Here is a 19,179-nt window from a genome sequence, read left to right on the forward strand (position 1 = left end):
TTGCCTAACCCTCTGCGTGCATTACGGGCCTATGAAGCTAGTTAATGGAAGATTTTGATGTCATCTTGATCTATCAGCAAATTCTCAGAACTAACATTGAAAGAAATGTGAGACATTCGGCCAGAAGAATAGATATTTTGATATTGGTAGTTAAAGGGTTTATTTTTGTTTCAGATGTACGAGACAAGAGTGACTTCTCAACATAGAAATCAAGTGGTAGTTTCCATTATTTTCAGGTCAGTACTGTTTTATTTATCAATTTTAACAGCGTAGTGTAAAGTTCATCTTGTCCTCTACTCTCTTCTCCTGAGCAGCTTGTTTAACTGTAAGACTTAATGGGACCCTACCTGATGAGGTCAATTATTTCAGGTTGACCGTTTGCAGTGTTTCGTTTTTGACTCTCAGAGCAAATAATTGTGGTTGAAGATTGTTCGATGTATATGAATTGTTGTCGGATTGTTGTTGTTTTTGCAGTGATAGTTTAATACTTGACATAAATACCATGCTATACAAAATACAGCCAAGAATCAGAATACAGGAAAGCCCTTGTATATTCGATGGTATTACATCCATCCTTTCCATCAAGTGTCATGCATATGTCGCATTGACTGTGTTGGCCATTGTATGTTCTACTGCATGGTGTAAAATAGTTATGCAACATTCTCTTGTGGTATACCATGAAATATCCCACTTGTCACTTGTATTTTCTTGGTATGCAGACTCATCTAAAGGCTCATGCATGTATACCGAGAAAATACAAGTGACTTGTGGGATACTCCATGGTATATCACTCGAAAGCGTTGCATAAGTTTGAAATTGCCCTCATTACACACGTCATTACAGAACTCAATTAACGTACAATAGCGTTCAGCAGACAATTAAAACCACTCTGAAGTTTTGTGCTCATTCCATAGTTTGTTTCGATTTCTTTGCTTTTCCCTGTCTTGATATTTGTCTTGATAATTTATCTCACAGTAATTTGACGGATCGTCATATCAAGTCCCTGGAGTTTAACGTGTTAGATTCTCTCAATACTAAATTAGTACGACCGGTGAGTATTGCCAATAATAGACTTTACAGAAACAATTTAAACCACTACCGAGGAGACCATTGAATGCCCTTTAAAATAAATGTGTATAGACTATCATTGCTGGGCTTGAAATGATCGAGATAGAACAGTTTTGAGCTTCTCAAACTCGTGCTAAGACAGGATTTGTAAACGTTGTTTGAATGAGGAATAGGTTTCCGGAAAAGTAATCGTTGTTACGTTAGTTTAGTTTTATGTTAACTTCTCTACTGAAGTAGTCCCCAAAATAGCCTTTCTCTGGTTTTCTGATGACCAACATCATCCTGTTCTGTCTACAGATCGGTTCTTCGTCACATGATAGTGTCCCAGTCCCTTTCCATCTTCTGCCAGGTGAGTGGTCACTAAGCCCCTTAGTGTGTAACAACCATACACGGAGCTTTTGTGTTTGAGGGATATCAACATGTTATTTATTGGCATGAATTAATTTGAGATATTGACTTACTGTTCGCAGCAGGCTCGCATGTAAAACGGCACAGGGAACTTTTCATCCTTTCCATTTCTTCTCCCTTTACAAATATTGAAACCAGATTTATTTTTACTGTCCTTTGTTGACATCATCTCGTTCAGTTTTCAGTGTGTTCGTCCCACATTTTCTGCATTTACTTTATAACACAGAAGCTATGTTTTTGTGCCAAAAGGAACCAAATGCCCTTACTTAGTGCTGAAAAAGAAATCAAACTCATTTGTCGCAAACAAGGACCGCACTATTGTGTTTATTTACATGTTTAATCAAGTAAGTGTATAAACTGAACTCATGTTTGATATTCTGACAGGATCTTCAAATGAAGGGCAGTTTGCTTTCAATGTGGAGAGTATAGTCATGGCTCAGAAGCTACGAGGCACATTAACTTATGTCATCAAGGTATACTTTGTTCCTTTTTATTATTTTCAGTTATTTCTGTTCCGCGGTGGAGGAGAGGGAGGGGGTTAGAGAGACTAGTCCCTTGTAGGGTACCCCTGGTAGAGTTTTTGATTCAAACTTTGAAATTCCTGTATGAAGTGTTTTCACCGAAAGGTTGTAGTACGACCTAAACGTATCACTTTGTTATTTCATTTTCTTTTTTTATCCTGTCCTTTTTATTGTAGGATGACGAAGGCTCAACGAGTGAAAAGATGGATTTTTCTGTCTTTTTACCGTGTTCGTCTTTTCTGATCGCCACTCCACTGTCGAGGTATGGATGCATCAATTGATTTGGTTATTTTGTTAGCCAGGGTTGCCCCAGGTCAGGAAATGGTCAGGGAAAAAAATTCTTCGAGGTCAGGGAAAAATCAGGGAATTTTATAGTGAGTCAGAGAAAATTGGCATTTTGAAGAAAAGCGAAAGAAAATTGAAATAATTGAACACAGCTGATTTAATACCATCGAAGGCTTGAAGAAATATTTGTGGTCACTCTGATCTCAACGATATTTTTCCTTAATGAAGAAGGAAAATTTATTGAAAACTTATTCGTCTTAATGAACGAGTAGAAAGTACGGCTGTAAGTTGAGTCGCTAGTAGATCTAGCATGTTGTATTTTTTTGGTCAGGGAAATTGTATTTTTTATCAGGGAAAAGTCAGGGAATTTTGAAAAGTGATGCCTGTGGCAACCATGTTAGTGTTTTAGTCTTAAATCTATTGATATTGCACCTTACTTGTGTTTTTTGAAATTTTTCGTTGTGCTATACTTATGTATACGTAATTTTCTATTGGGTTTGTACAGCACGGACTTCGCTAATCTTCTAGGAAGTGGAACGTTAGCTAACAAGAGTTCAGTAAAGGTAAGTTTTGTTTACTTGTTGATATGTCGTCTGACCACCATTGCATGGAGGATATTTAAGATGTTAAAACCGCGAGGAACTGGGGAATTCTACAAAGCTAGAAGCAAAAAGGCCTGGGTAATGGCACAACCTTTGGACCGGTGTGCAGTGCGTCCTAAGATTACACTGTGGTAACTAAATGAAAACCCACATTCTTTTCTCGTTATAGTGTTGGAATTTAAGTGATTATCATTTATCTTAGCAATTTGCAACGTTTTGCGTCTTTTCTTTAAATTACGCGGATCCAACTCGGCAAGACTCAAACCAAGGTTGGCTTAGGCACATTTTTGTCTCCGGAGTTGGGATTCAATTTTTTTTTGTAATCGAATTGAATTCCTTTATCTTTATAGAAAGGCGGTGCTTATTATCGTTTTTGTATCACATGATTTCAAATCGTGTTCAGTATTCAATTTCGTGGGTGTTGGATGAAACCATACTCTGAACTTCAAGCGTTATTATCTGCAATGGAATTGTTTTCTTGCATCATTTCCTATATTTTTTGTACCTACCTCATCCTTCCGATTTTCTGGTATCTATTCCGGTCGATGTTACCCGGGGAAATACCCTGGCGCCATGTTGCTTGTGTCGGGGGATTAGCAGTTTCCGCAAATTCTTAACTTTGGTGACCGACTGTACACTAGTATTGTTTTGGTTTTGTCATGCAGAGAAAATTTTTATTATATTTTAAGTGAACAAATCATTACACCAGCGCAAGAATCTCGACTGGAAAGCAAAAATGACGGTTAAAGTAGTTGCTGTTCTCGCACCGCCTTGTTTTCTCCCATGCTGTTCTCTGTTCTCTTCTCGGTGAAAGACCCTTGAGGGTTAACGGGCAAGCAGATATCGTTAATAAAAGCCATTAGCTGATAAAAGTTACGACGGGTTTTCTTGTTTCTCTTGTGCTCAATGCTTGTACTTAACGTCAGTTATTGTGAACAAAATACAATACGTAATCATGATTTGATTCTTAGCTCTTGCGCTTCTTGCTTGATAAGGACAGATTCTTCTCATCCCTTCTGTAAGAACTGTATGGAGAATTTTTATATTGGCACCAAGAGAATCTTGTTAATTCAGTTCACCGCCATACGACTGTTAACCTGTGTTACCGCCGCCCTCCCGGAAAGAAAAAAAATCAGAGAGAGCGTCTGTGCGTTGCCGCTGATATTTTTTCGGGGAGGGCGGATGTAGCACAGGTTATGCGACTGAACTGTTAATTCCCTCTCAAGCTGATATTTTTTGTTTGCAGGTCACAACTCCAGAAACAACAGGGTTTAGATCAATTATCACCAGGATTTGTGTCCTGTTACATTTTGCAGGTAAACAACATCTATACTGTAATTGTCTGTATCCTCTTCCCCGACCACGCGCGCACATTCAACGCGTGTCTCGCGTGTCGCTCTTCCTCCGCTCTCTTTTCAGAACCCCGCTTTTACCTGTTGACAGTGAAACTTTGGCCCAATCCACTGGTAAAAATCTTTATCCTTAAACCATACGAGTAACGAGTTCGGTAAACTCCTCTGCAAATGCGCTTAGGGACGATGAAATTTGTTGGCGTTGCGTTGCGTTTCGACACGCCCACGCCTCGAGGAGGCGAGAGTAAATTCCGCTATGCTCCATTGTAACACTTTTTTCTCGTATCGCAATTTACTGTAAATCGGTTTATCAGGAGACAAACTGTCTGCCATCATATGATGGTGCAGATCGTATCTTTTGAGAGTGTCGGAAGGTCTCCAGCTGTGATCCTGTTTGACTTAGCGTAGCAATCAACTTGAAATTAGTAACATTTGCAGCAAAAATCAATATCATTGCAATATAACGAGTGTTTACTTCAAACCAGACATCAGGACGCCTGTCGAGTGCACAATATTGTCGGACAATTTGTAAGGGTATGTTAATTGGTAGATTAGTTAGGAACTATATTTATATAAACTTTAACAAATGTTAATTGGATAAAGAAAGCTGGAAAAACATAGATATTCGACTCAGAAGTTATGATCATGTCATTATATTACAATGATATCGATTTTTGCTTCAAATTTTACTAATCTCAAGTTGGCACAGGTTATTCGTTCAATTCACCAAAAATAAACCAAACAAAAATTGTTACTTCCGCCAATACAGTCATGATTTCTCTTGGTTGTGCATTCTTCTGACCAAACAAAGGCGTATAATGATCTTTCCTTTTTATTTAATTGTGTGTTGTAACCTGATTTTCTAAATATCCGCTTAACGGATCGTATGAAAGGAAATTGTCTCAAGTGCCTCGTGATAAATTTTGGAAGGCTTCCAGTACAGATGTCATGTTTTGTCTCTGCAAGCATTCACTATGTTGGACCAGGTTGGCTATCGTATTGTTTAATTATTCGTGCGTTATATTGGTATGTTGGTGCTGTGGTAAAAAATAAACTAAAATAGGACTGAAAAACAACCCGAATTGCGGGCAGATGTTGTTGGAATGCTATTCATCTTGTTTTGTTTTGACTAGACTTGTGTTCGAATTCCATTTAAGCTGCAGATGTTTCCTCTGGTTTACGTTTCGTTTGACTTTCAAGAACTTCTTGGAAGAACGAAATCAACTGAAATTCGTTCTTCGAATTGTCTTAAATGAAACCCAGGCCTAGTTCCCAGTTCTCATTATTTAGCCGCGCGCTCAATTCAAGGGGGATTGGCAAGCAAGTGCATTCACCTTACTGTAATATATTACTTTGCTTTCCTTTTTCTAGTCGTAGAACAAGTCGATAACAGTGCGTCCTTATACGCCAGTTCAATTCAAGGACATCATCTCTGTGTGCTTGTAAAACAGCTACCGGTAAGTTAATGTTTTATTGTTTAATGCAATCCCTTTTGGGGGCGTCACGCTATCTTTCTGACTCAGCAATCATGAGGTTGATGATTTTCTTAAATCTCATCAATTGCTTCCTTGATATTTTTGATATTGTGGGGGAAAAGCAGTTTTTTATCAGGAAGATGTTCTTTTGTTTTTCACAGGATCACTCGGTGTCTGTAGATGGTAAAAGTACAGACTTCTCTCTTGTATCGAGTGTGCTTGAAGAAATGAAATCACTTCTACTAACGCCGCCATGACACTGAAGACCATCTATAAATCGACAAGTTGGAATGAAAATCGAAATCAGAGTGAATCACCAGGCCGTTCACGGTACAGAAAGCCCGAGTATAAGGAAGAAGGCGACTGGGCTACAGAAGAGATTAACATTTTAACTGTGATATCAGGGGACAAAATAATTAACTAATTTCAATGTGAATTTTTAACAATTGTCAGGGAGAGTTTGTACTTACACATAGATATCTGAAACAGTAGACCCGTGCCAAGAGGGTCATTGCGTTCTTTACAGGGCAATAGTTGCGTGCAAGATAAAAAAAAAATTAAATGCTGTGCGCATTCCGAGGCCTTTGAGAGTAACTACCATATGGAACAGAAACTAGTGTGGGAGGGGGGGGGGGGGGGGTGGGGAGGGTGCTCGGTGCTCTGCAGATAATTGTATGGTCGTATCGATAGAATATCTCCTCGCTCTGTCCCCAATCCTAGAATACGCATGTCCATCTTGTTGGCCATTCATCAATATATTTTCACAGTCGAAATGATGTCGGATGGAAGCCCTTCAAGTGATATAGGGACAAGGCCTTCCCAGTCCCCCCGTGTAGCAGCCTAATTAAACGATCGACTCTAATGATCTACGTTTGTGTTAAAAGTGTTTTCAGGTAGGAACTGGATTTGAAATTAAATCCTCAATAAATAGCTAGAAAATAAACTTGACCTCGGTCCGTTTCAACAGAGTTCTGGTTGTGTTTCGTTGCTTAGACAACTAACGAATCGCCGTCATTTGTGCCAGCGTCATTTTGACTGCGTTGACCGTAGGCCTGGTTACTAGTGCAGCTGATCGGAAGTCTGTTGATTGTCTCAAACAATGGATATTTAGCTTCCTATTTTTCATTCTCTATTCAGCATTGGTTTTTCAGTCAAATACTTAAAATAGTCCAGTTGAATTGAGCCAATGTTAATGTTAATAGAATAGTGCAAAACGATCGAATATGTAAAGCAAAATTTTCGTTCCTCTGCTAGCTTGTAAACAATTATTGGACAAGGTTTTTATGATATCCAGAATAAACCGGCGTGCCCAATTAGTGAAAACCGATAATCGATATAATCAATATCAATCAATATAATCGATAATAATTAATAGATTAATATCGGAAATCGATGAAAATGGATGAACAAGAAAGTTGTGACTATCGATTTTCATCGAGTTTCATCAATTTTATCGATTTCTCTTCTTTCATTTCAATTTCAGCGAAAATCAAAATGGACAAGAAATTTGCTTTGTTCACGATAAAAGAAAGGAATTCAAAGAAAAGTTTTAATTGTTGGAGCCCATCTTAGTTGCTTTGTTGACCTTCTCATTATATTCACGTTTTTTAATTAACCCCGTATGAAAGTAGCATCGCACGGTTAATGAACTATTTAACTTCTTAACAACAACGACGATACACGTTTATTGTGTGATTTGCTTAGCTATTCATAAAGCCACCGGATATTACTAAAGTTAATGGTGAAAACTTTTGCGTGAGCTACTGAAAGGCAGATTCAATTCATGTGCCTTAACAATCACATACACAAGCGCCTCGACAAAACCAACTCACACATTAAAGACAATAACAAGTTACACATGAAGCCCATTATAAACGCATCCAAGAAACTCGGAAACAAATCAAAAATGAAAAAAATATCCATTACGATAATCAGTTTTCTTTCCTTTCTGTCATCAAGATAAAATATAACTTCTTGAACCCCTTCATAGACTTGCCGATGACAATCGATGACAACCGATATAATCGATAGCAATTACGAGGATTTGAATTGTGAGTATCGATTTTCACCGATTATTTGAGGCAATCGATAATAATCGATTAATTATCATCGATTATATTGAGCATATCGATTGCCTTCCGATGATCGATTTTTATCGATTGGGCACCCTGGGAGAATAATCAAGGTCGAGGTCGAGACCTTGAAAACGGAAAAAAATGGAAGTCATGTTTTTGCTTCTTTACTGACGGTAAGCAACACAAAGCGCGCAAACTTGACATGATTACCCTTAGAAATCATGAACCGCAGTCAAACATGACATGATTACCGTGACCTTGAGTGTCCTTGACTTGATTATTGTATAATCTGCAGTTATGACGTCACAGGCGCTGATTTCGAAAATTCACTGTACGCTTTCGGCTAATCAGAAAAGAGATATTGAGTTCAATGTATAATAATTATTGTCATCATCCGAGAGAGCCTTCCTATAAAGCCAAACCCACGCGTAACACTGAATAATGACTTTCACATAGTACAAAGTCTATGATTGGCTGCCTTGTGTTTCTGCTGAGATGTTAACAGACTGGCTGTATGTTAATTTGGTTGGTTGTCCATTTTCCATTGTTATTGTTCCAACCGACGCTCTAGCGTTGAAAATAGGCTCTGCGGTTTTGTAAACGGACAATACAACTTGTCCGAGGCGAGAAAATCATTGCAAGATAAATATTGCGTGTTTTGATTTTAATTCCTGGCCAAAAAAAAAAATTTGTAGGGTAAAGACATGCTGGTGTTTGTTAGCTGGAGATAAGAATTATATTGTGGAAAATAAATTTCGTGTATATTGACTGAATAAACAAAGTCACGTGGTTACTAGTGGTTTTTTGATGTGCAGGTGGGAGAGAGAATTTCACCAAGTTCACTTTCTACCCCTATTGTTAAAACTGACGTCAAGGAATTCTATACGAAAATTTATCGCAAGTTCCACACGAAAATAATATGGCTCTGGAACCAATCGGTGAAAAGCAACTTACAGTTCATGAAAAATACAGGTAAACTGTTTTGAATTGCAGCTGATCAGTCATTGTTCCTTATGTAAATAGAAACACGCTTTTTCACCGAGTATTAAAAGTCATGAAATTTGAACTTTATTTAATTTTGTCACCCAAACAAACATTACAGAATGGTATTTTAAACATACGGGTGCTTGGCTAAAGCCATATTTCCTGGAGGGAAGATATCCAATGGACAGTGGATTAAGACTTCCGTGATAAAAGGTGTCAAAACGGTTCACATGTGACATGGCACCGACTATAAACTGCCTCAACATTCCTGGTTCATGCTTGTCACAACTAAGTTACCCAGGTTCAGTGGTCATGAATGGATTTTATGCTTTCGAAAAGAAGGTAAGTCTATCTACACGCGTGTAATTATTTGCAAGATATTTCTTGTTTCAAAGTCGTTCGGTTTCCACGAGAGGTTGTTTGTCTCACACTTAACTTTTTCCACCATGCTTAATTCCCTTTATTCGCCGGCTGGGCTCCAATCCTCTACGAAAAATCATGTTCCGTTGCACGAAATTCAAAATGTAAAACGTGACTCGCGATGTCGGAGCATACAAAGAATGTTTAAAAAAACAATCAAAATTAAAACTGTAAAAACCTGCTGGACCGCTCTGTGACACTATTAAATGTTGTTTGCAGCTCATTTAAAGCATCACGTACTCCCACATTTCTTAGTCCTTACTCTATACCAAATTTCGTGCGGTCCTCAGAAATAAGGATTTTTCCAAACCCCTTCAGCTAGACATTTCAATTTGGCTTATGCGGACTTGAAGCATTCCAATATTTTTCGGGAAAAACCTTGCTTTTAAGACCAAGAGTAATTAAATGGTTACAAGGCACTTGTTGTGTTTTACTGATATATTTACCTTTCTTTATAGACTTTCAATACTGATTCGGTTTTGATCCGCATTGTGTTTGTTTTTCCATGTGACTCTGATTGCCGCTGATATTTCCTCGATATTTTGCATATCAGCACGCAAGGCTTTGGTATAATTTCTTTTAAAGCAAACGCTTAGGTGCATAAGCGGTTTATTTTGACCAACAATGTAAAATATAAACAAAACTAACCTACACGCCCATTTGGAGCAGACTCATAGCACCAGGAATTGTATTCCACTAAACAAATGACACCACCAGAATTTTGATGAAAACCGGAAACTAAATCACCGAATGGTTCGTGATACTTTGAAAATAACTTCCCTTATTTAAGTTACGACCTTAGTGAAGTAAAAGCAATATTTGGTATTAAATTTAATTTTGTTGTTTGGATTTGTAAACATAATTTCGTGGAAATGGGTTTCTTCCTCGGTTTCTTCACAAGCTGAGGTGAAGGTTATTTTTGTGTTGGTACGAAATTACTTAAACCATATCATCTATTTTGTTGCCTGCAGGGTTACTTTTGACCGTGCTTGCATGCCATCAGCTAAACGTCCAAAATAAAATTATTTTAAGCAAGATCATAATCTCCCGTTTTAAACTAAAAGCATGTGCTTTGTTTAACAACAGACAAAAAATAAAGACTGGTTATGATGCAAGAAGTACTCAATATGTTATCCATAGCCAACGCCCAAGCTAATCCTTTGAGGGGTTTTCGGGGTACGGGAATCCACGGAATACAGGACATTGGGGGGGGGGGGGATGGGATAGGGGATATTTAGAATAGATATCCCGGGATATCGAGTAGGAAAATTGATAATTTTTGGAATTGGAATTAACGGAATACGGGATATTTAGGCCAAAAATTGACGGGACTCAGAACCCCCTAATAGGTATAGGGCCTCAAGTTTTTGGGATCCTTTGTTTTTTGGTACTTTCGTCCACTGCTGAATGAACAATTGAAGGAAAACACGGTTAATTCTGATAAACAGTTTTAAACCATTCAAACAGACAGAAAATAAACCTCGTGAAATTCGTTTAAGATTAGGGGAATGAAGCCAGTCTTTAAGATAGTTGCGTTACTAGATCACATACATACATACACGCATACATACGTTTATTCCACGTCCCCAAGGGGCTTTTCAGTGAAATATGTAACAAAACAACAATAAAATACAATAAAATTAATTCTATGTGAATAAAATTTAAAATGCACTTAAAAATTCAAATCAATAGAAGCGAAAGAAGGAGAGAAAAAAATCATTTTTAATATCGGTCGAGGCAAAATGTATAATTCAAGTTTCTGCTTTTGGAATCGAAATTGAAGTAATTAGAGGTGGAGCTTTACAACCGGCTTTGTTTACTTTGCTGCTGCCACTATGCATGAGTCAAGACTGGTTCGAGGCCAAAAAAAACCACGAGTTACCCACTAATGCTAACGATGTCGTCGAAAACAACAATAAGTGTATAAAGTGGCCCATTATATCACTACTAAACTCCCTGACTAAATTTTCAGGTCATTCCGCAGCATCTTTCAGAAACATTGCTCTGATCGCTTTCACGCGCACGTCGACAAAGTCACGTTTTTTCCAGTGTTGTTTTATTCAAATTGATTTGACAGTGATTAGTTTACGTGACTGTGATCAACTGCAATATCAGTCAACCCTTGATCCCAGAGAGCTTTTGTTCAAGCAGCGAGGTCGCGATCTGAGAGCTGGGAGAAGCTGCTTATCCTGGCTTCAGCCGGTTCAACGTTCCTCGCGAGAAAGTAAAAAAAATAATCTGGCACCCAGGATAATATTTTAGCCTGCTAGATCGAGCAAATTGGTGAAAAATTACCTTCAGATAAAAACAATCGTGATTAAGTGGATACTTCAAAGAAGTAAAGCTCGTCACTTATTGTTACAGTGACGTCATAACACTGGATACGAAAACTTGTCACCGGCACGTTTTAAGAATCAAGTTCTAGTTATCTTAGCTTATTTTGAGTTGGAATAATAAGGTATCTAATGAAAGGTCAATCAGAAACGTTGTCGAAAAGCTGCCACATTTTTATGAATATTATACGTTCTTTTATGGGTCACGAGTAAGGTTTTTACTCTAAACTGACAATGCGAGTTTTTGTTTCGAATGCCGATTGTAAGAGTGCGCACGGAAGCAAGTTTAAAATGAACAGGACAAAATATTAGTCTTGGAGAAAACGTGCGTTTGGCGGTCTTGGCCGTTTGAGTAAACAGGGAGATGCAGTTAGTCACCAATCCTCCGCGACTGAACATGTCACTCTGCACGAAATTCAAACTTTCAAAGTGAGCTCGTGATGTCGGTCTAACAAAGCGTTTGAATAGATCAATACAAATTGAAACTTGAGGTTATTAAAAAAAAAAAAAAAAACGACAACGGCTGTGTAGCCAGCGAGTATCACGTAGCAGGGAATATAGTTTTGTTTTGTTTTCGAGCAGCCAAACACCAGCTAATTTATAGTTTCTGCAATGCAGCGACGTCTTCAAAGAGTTCAAACTCATTCTTTTTCGCTGGCACACATTTAAGTTAAGTTGTCTTTCCAACACACGTCCTTCCTTTTAAGTTATCCTTCCAACACGTGAGGAGGACGAGCCCTAGCCCTAAACCTGGACCTTTGGATCAAGAGAAGGAGATAAAAATAAAATTGATAAAACTGAATATCTTGCATCCGGAGCCAATAAGCGCGAGTTTCGCAATCACGCCTCCCTGGTCCTTGCTAAGGGTCTCTACTCTGGTCTGTCGGAATTGTAAGTGAAAAATTGCTAAAATTGTTAGAAGCGAAAGAACTTTAATCGTTAATTCTAGCTCGTGCTTTAAAAATCGACAAAAGTTCAAACTGCCCGCATGTTTGCCTTTATTTGTTATCTCTATACACAAATGAAACTGCCTCAATTGAAACTGCTGTTCAATTTGAATTATTTGTTTCATTTGTTTGCTCGGCCCCACTAGCACTTTTGCTATAAACATTGCCGAGGGTAAATAAAGGTTATATTTTATTTTTCTCCGAAAAAAAATTTCTTAAAGAAAACGTACTGATAAACTATTTTCCCACCATGACTTTTTTCTCTTATTCAAAACAGAGATTCAGTTATATCTCTCTGTGATATCCTTTACTTTCTTTCCTCCACGTTATTCTCGTTCTTAATTGTAACAGTAAGTTTCTGCGTGCGAGATGGATTCTGAGACGTTCAGGTCGGCGCTAACCGATGAATTTTGACAAAACGACTTGTTTTGCACCAAAATATAATTAAGCAAAGTTGAATGCTGATTGGAAGCCGTTGATGACCTTATTCTCTTTCATTCACTTAAGCTCCACTAGGTCGGGATTTTTTGCTGATTGTTTGTGTCTAAGAATTTAATGATATTAAATAACCCTTGGAACAATATCCCTCGCCCTGGAACATGGTGGATGATGCGCAGTCAAAGTTGATGTGAAAAGATCGCTATTTAAAATCATTTTACAATAGGGCTGGTGTATGATACGCACTTTTACTGTCAGGAAATTTCAGGTAAAAGATGTTGAATACTTGATTCAATTTAGGCAGTGATGTAAAGGAGTCTTGAGGGAATGCGAATCGATGTGCAAAATCAAACCCCGTTTTGTTTTGAGTAATTCAAAAGGTTTACATCTCACTTATTATTTCGGCTTCAGTGAAAGGTTTCTTTTTGTTGGATATCTTATTTTTAAACAACAACCAGTGCCAAGCAATCGGACTGGACCTAAACAGCACTGAATCACTTGGAATCCAAAGAAAACGCTCTTGGAAATAAGAAACTAGCCAGCTTGCGGAATTACAAATCTGGAATTCCGACAATATTTGGTTTTCAACAGTTTCTACTCTTGTCTGAACTTGTCCTCGTTAAAATTCATGGTTGTTTTTGATCTACTTTCCGACAACAAAAGCGAAAAAAAGGGTTAAACAATAGTTCCCAAACTTCTTAGTACATACAGGAAAAGGCCTTTGTTTCCGTCTCATTTGGCTTGTGGGTGTTGTTGTGGGTGTGTTAAAATCACATGACAAAACACTGCTCCTTTGTACGACCCCTTGTGCGACCTCGAAATAAAAAAAATGAAAAGGCAATAAGCCAACTTTGAAACGGTCCGGTCTGAAAAACGCCATTGTTTCGAAACTAATTTGCGACGGTGGAACAATGATATGTAATGCTCTAAAAACCGCAACTTGAGCGAGGGAGCTGAATACAGCGAGCGGTTAACCGCGTATCCTGCATGCGATTACAATTTGCCAATGGCTATTTTTATTACGTTTAATGGCCTAGGTCCAGAATTGTTTGAAAATATCAACAAGTTATGACTAATTCAACGACTGGCTCAGCTCAACTCTGTCTTGTTCCTACGGACAATGCAAAACAAAAGAAAAGCATTCGGCAAAATGCGGCAACGGCCTCAAGAAATATTGAAACGGACGAAAGTTTCGTGGGAGGCAATATCGGTGGAAAAAAACAAGGTACGTTCGATATTGGCAAAGTGTAGTCTCTTGTATTTGTCGATTTTTACCAAGATTTACATCCTTGCAAAGTACGATAAAATGATAAATGGTTTTAAATATGCACAGCGTTTGCAAATTTGCAGTGAGCGTGAAGGAAGATAGGTCAATTTCCAGCACAGAAAGTTGACAAAATTCCTCGACGGGACACCAAATGAAATGTCACGTCCGTAAAGTCAAACACGCACGTACTTTATTTGTATCGCGTGTGCTCTGAAGAGTCATCAATAAAAAAAAAACCTTGTAAAAAACGCTTGGAAAAGATGATCTTGCAACAAACACATCAGCGCAAATGGTTTAAAACATTCTTTCTTTCCTCCTTTTTTCAAGGAAGCGAAAAAAACAACTTTAAATGCGCTCTAATCAGTGAAATTAATCTCGGTCACCAAATGTGATAGAACAACTTAGCTTTGTATTCGAATCAACCTATCAGCTTCAAGATCAGACATTTAATTACCTTTCTTGCTTTGTATGTTGTTTTTCCGAAATATCACAAGTCTTTTGTCTTATGGATGCAGAATAACAAAGCGTCCGTATTCAAAGTGATTTCTTTGTTCCAATGATCATGAATATTCCAGACTATTCTTCTATTCTCATCGACTTGGCTTTGGCCCTTGCCGTCATCTGGGCTTTGAGCCCTTGAGTCAATAACGTCAATTAATTATTGTTACATGAACCAATCAGAACGTGAGATTTTAATCGGAACGTGCTAGGTGTGATATTGTAGATGAGCTACTGTCATGACGTCACAGAGCTTTTCAAAGCGTATAAAGCCTTGACGAACAAGTGGTTTTCCGTGCTTCTTGTTCTTGCACGGGCTAGGGAAGGTTTTCGAAAGTGGAAGCAGAATTGAACAAGCTGATTTTAAGCAAGATGTGCAAAGGAAACACAACAATGCCTAGTTCTAGCCTGGTAAGTGACTGCTTTCGATTGAAGTTCAATTTAAAATCCGCGGTGGTTTGACTAAGTTCCATCTGAAATTGTCAGTCGATGAACAGAGCGTAGATTACGGTCGCTCGCTCGCTTCTTGTTCCACGCTACAGTTCGATCCCTGATGATCGGTTTAAGCGAAGATCACAGTCATGTTCAAAGTAAAAATCTTCAGCTGCTAAGAATTAGCGATTCGATTCGTTAGTAACGATATGCGAGAAGAAACCTGGAAGTTAGAACTCGAAGCTTCAGCGATGACATGGTCGATTTAAAAAGTGCTTTATTAGCACCTTCGATTCGCAAAATTGATGCGCTTGCAATTTCTTCATGCGTTTTGCCAGCTGAGCTGTTTTTCTGTTCATATTTTCGCTTCATCCTGATTTCTTAACTTGAATGGAGCAACTTAACGACGTGACTAGATTTGAATCATGTTGTTGTGCACGGGTCGAGAGTTTGGCAACTGACCAGCCGTCTTTCAACAAGTGATGGACATATCTGTCGATTTGAACGATTTCCTGACCTGCTGCTGTGATCTGTATAATACGGTAAGAGGGATCTTGTTCCTAAAATAAAGCTGGATTAAATTACATGGAACAAATTTTTGCCCTCGCGCGAATGTCACATTCGGTCGCGGATCTTCGCGAACTAAAGATGATTTGCGTGGATCAGGTCTTCAAATATTACACGTTTACTTCGTTTTGACATTCGAGATCCGCAAATTTGGGGAACTGAAAGACTTCAAGCAAGAGTTTTTGTCTTGTGATCGCACTGGGAGAATTTTTCGTCGCAAAAGTGCTCGCCGCAGCAAAATTTTTTAACTTATCAGGTACGGAATAATTTTAGCACCGCGGACGTGACCGAAATTCGGACAAATACTAAATTATTAACACTTAAGATATGGTGTTTACTGAAAGCTAAAGCTCTAATGCAAGGTGATTCTGAAAACATATCTGCTGGAAATTTTCGCTTGCATGTCCTTTTCTCGCCTGCGCTTAAAGACTTTTAGGAAAAGATGTAAAGGTTAAATTTAGCAGCTGAGATTAAATTATTCTGCACGCTGTGGTCTCGTGACAAGTCATCTGAATGTCAGTTTCATGATGCAATGTTGTTAATGGTTTGCAGCGATATATATTCGAATGCAGATGTATTGAGCTTGTCGCTGATTCAGAGTTGTTCTTTTTGTTACATGCAGGGTTGGGAGTTACAGAGCTCAAAAGCACCGAACACTATGAAGATTGTATTGTTCGCAGACTTTGTATCCAGCAACCCCGGCCTTAACCAAGCTCAGTATGTTCTGAAACAGCTTTGCAACGAAGGACATCAAATAACACTATTTGGTAGGTACCCACCATTGCGCTTTTTAAGGTAGTGATATTATTCCCTTTCGCTTCCGAAGGGAAAAGCCCCTTGTCTAATTTGTTATTCAAAGTTGGCCGTGATCCAACCCCCGACAGATAAACAATGGCTAGCTCATCAAAATATGCGATTTCGCCATAACTTCCTCGAATGGAACCTTAATTATGTGAAGGAAAAATAGATTCGCTAGTTCTAAGCCACATAATTTCGTAAAGTTGCGAAAATTTTGCCGTTCTCGGTAATTTCCTTACTAAAGTAAATAACATTTTGACAGCTTGCCATCTCACTCGATCGGTTTGTCTCCCAAAAACATGATTGTTACACAAAAAGCGTGATTTTATTTTGTAGAGTTACATTTGCGGCAATCGATTTTGCGAAAGAAAGTAACTTTCTTTACGGCCTGAAGGTAAATCTGGTACTATGGAAATTTGGAAACGTCTGATATTTTATTGCCCAATCCGAAAATTGTTTCTATATCTGAAACGGATATGCTCCGTTGCCTGTGCGGACAGCTGTGAGATGAATGACAGCTTCTCATCTTGATTTATAGCTCCACAACTGTCAAACAAATTTGCAATTGCTAAATCGCTTTCTGAAAAAGCAGATATTTTTAGATTTCCTGTCATGTGAACGCTGTTTTTCAGAAAGAATTTTGATTCATTGATTTAACTGGTGATGTTTATCAAGACGATGGATGTTTTTTGGCTTGCCACGTATAGCGTGATGACCGGAAGTGGACTAGTATTTTAAAAAGTAAAATGACTGTGTATGCCTTCCGAGGGCATGTATGATATTTTTATATCGTTTCTAACATCGATTGTTTTGATCTTGTTTTGTAGAATGTGCCAATGTTAGTGTGCCATTGCTGATGTATGAAGACACACAAGCTTGCTTGTGCCAAATATACGAAGAGCCCCTGAAAGTGTTAGAAAGGAAAGTTGCTGAGGCAGATGCCTTTCTTCTGGTGACAGACAAACCTGGATTTCAGATCCCACCTTCACTTGCAACAGTGAAACACCACTTTAAAGGAAGCAAATGCACATGGAGACCGTATGGAGTACAGTGTGTTCTTCTTGGTGGATCTGTGCACAGTCGGAGAGTTGCTATGAGACTACGAGTGCTTCTCGAAGGGTCAGATTACCCTTACATGTCAGGTGTCCTTCCTCGGAGGTGTTCCTGGACTGAAATGTATGCAGTAGATCCTAGTCTTGAGACACCAGGACCTTGTGTACTATGAGATTGTTAGAGATCTCTAAGACTTTTTCGCTGATTGTTCTTACTTTTGTTCCTTTGTTATGTTAGTCTAAACGTAAGCTTGCTTTCTCAAAATTGTTTTGAAGTTGTAAGCTGAAAGGTTTAGTGTTTTCCTCATCCACTTAAAAAAGCAGTCGCTTTATGCACTTTGTTAATGTTGTCCATAGACATTCATAGAATGAAAAAAAGAAAAGAAAATCCAAAAAGATGTAAAAAGAGTACAATTTTAAGTTGTGGGTCTTGTATATAATATTTGGTCAGTTATACCATATTGGTAATAGTGTAAGATAGGAAGTTTTATTGAGAATTGTAAATAAAAGAAATACGTTTTATATTGCAAAAAGTGTGTGTTATAACATCAGAAAACCAGAGTGGGTGAGAAGGTACAAATTGGCTTACTTGAAGGGTGGGGTTGGGGGGAAACTGGAAAGGGAGTTAAATTTCAAACTCACAGGAAAATTAAAATATACACATCCACAGTACAGCTTTATCTTTTTCTCGGTTCCACACAAGCCTGCCCTTGCCAAAATCCGCTTGTTGGATAACTGATCCCCAGATAGTTCTTTTAGCAATGACCAGTTACTCATTAGTGTGTGTGTCCTTTGTTATAATCCCACAAGGCCACAAGGAATAGGATAATAGACAAATCGCAGGGTCCCTGAAGCTCATATTTTACCGAGAACAATCAAGTTTTGTCACATTTTCTTTTTACATGAACGTTTCTGAAGTTTGTACCTTCCTACACAGACTTCTTCTGATTTCAAGGGATTTTAAATAGTGAAAGTTTTCCAGGTGTCGACATTCTCCAGACACGGCAGGTTGAAAATGGTCTGCCTATTTTGAGACCAAAGCTGCTATTTTAGTATCTGACCACCCTGAGAGGCATACATGGTTGTATAGGTGGCCAATTTCCGCTTGGCTTGGCCTGACTTGGTTTGGTGATGTGCTCTTTTTAAATGTTGTCACACAAGGCACCGAGACTAAACAGAACGATGATTCCGTTTCATGCACGAATTTTAACAAAATTGATGCATCACTTTTACATAGAGTTAACAATGGAGTTTTTTAAATTCACGCTTCACGTATATGTTTTCGTTGTTTTTCACGTGTCACATAATAACTTTTGTCCTCAGCACGCATCACGTATAAAACCCTTCGCCACCCTCGTTCCAGGCATGACGTTTCACACTTGCGAACACATACTGTGACTGGATTATTGCCAGCGATGACATTTTCCAGGCATATTGTTTCACACTTGTGACCATGGACTAAATGTGTTTGAGCGGGGACCATATTTCCAAATTTGTTCCTCCACAGTTCACCAAAAAAGTTATCACGGTTCGTGTAAGAAGCCCTGACTGACATCATTACATGTAATAGCGAGAAACAGGGAGAGTCAAAGCTCAAAAGATTAAATTCCTTACCTAGCCCTTAACATATAATTTACTTCTAAAGTAATGGGGGTAG

At 38.4% G+C, this 19,179-nt stretch overlaps 2 protein-coding genes across 4 annotated transcripts in view; both read left to right on the forward strand.

Moving 5' to 3' along the window:
• LOC110046791 (AP-3 complex subunit delta-1-like) overlaps positions 1–6,679 on the forward strand; it is a 37,139-nt gene extending 30,460 nt beyond the window's left edge. Inside the window, exons 38-46 of the mRNA XM_089286694.1 lie at positions 175–236; positions 976–1,051; positions 1,366–1,417; positions 1,861–1,949; positions 2,174–2,259; positions 2,788–2,845; positions 4,131–4,200; positions 5,608–5,693; positions 5,873–6,679. Coding sequence (XP_089142820.1) covers positions 175–236; positions 976–1,051; positions 1,366–1,417; positions 1,861–1,949; positions 2,174–2,259; positions 2,788–2,845; positions 4,131–4,200; positions 5,608–5,693; positions 5,873–5,968 — 675 coding nt within the window. The 3' untranslated portion in view covers positions 5,969–6,679. The remainder of the gene's footprint in view (positions 1–174; positions 237–975; positions 1,052–1,365; positions 1,418–1,860; positions 1,950–2,173; positions 2,260–2,787; positions 2,846–4,130; positions 4,201–5,607; positions 5,694–5,872) is intronic.
• Positions 6,680–13,783: 7,104 nt separating this feature from the next.
• Positions 13,784–18,055, forward strand: LOC110046805 (uncharacterized). Of its 3 annotated transcripts, none has more exons than XM_089286695.1 (3): positions 13,784–14,133; positions 16,295–16,439; positions 17,298–18,055. In XM_089286695.1, the coding sequence occupies exons 1-3, from the start codon at positions 14,029–14,031 to the stop codon at positions 17,693–17,695; spliced, it is 648 nt and encodes a 215-aa protein (XP_089142821.1). In that variant the 5' UTR covers positions 13,784–14,028; the 3' UTR covers positions 17,696–18,055. The 3 variants fall into 3 exon arrangements, with proteins under 3 accessions (XP_089142821.1, XP_020608177.2, XP_089142822.1); XM_020752518.2 differs by lacking the exon at positions 13,784–14,133 and adding an exon at positions 14,928–15,084; XM_089286696.1 differs by lacking the exon at positions 13,784–14,133 and adding an exon at positions 15,755–15,928.
• Positions 18,056–19,179: the final 1,124 nt, after the last annotated feature.

The sequence above is a fragment of the Orbicella faveolata genome, unplaced genomic scaffold (assembly GCF_042242905.1).
Source record: "Orbicella faveolata isolate gen_17 unplaced genomic scaffold, um_ofav_v1 contig_14, whole genome shotgun sequence".
Taxonomy (NCBI): Eukaryota; Metazoa; Cnidaria; class Anthozoa; order Scleractinia; family Merulinidae; genus Orbicella; species Orbicella faveolata.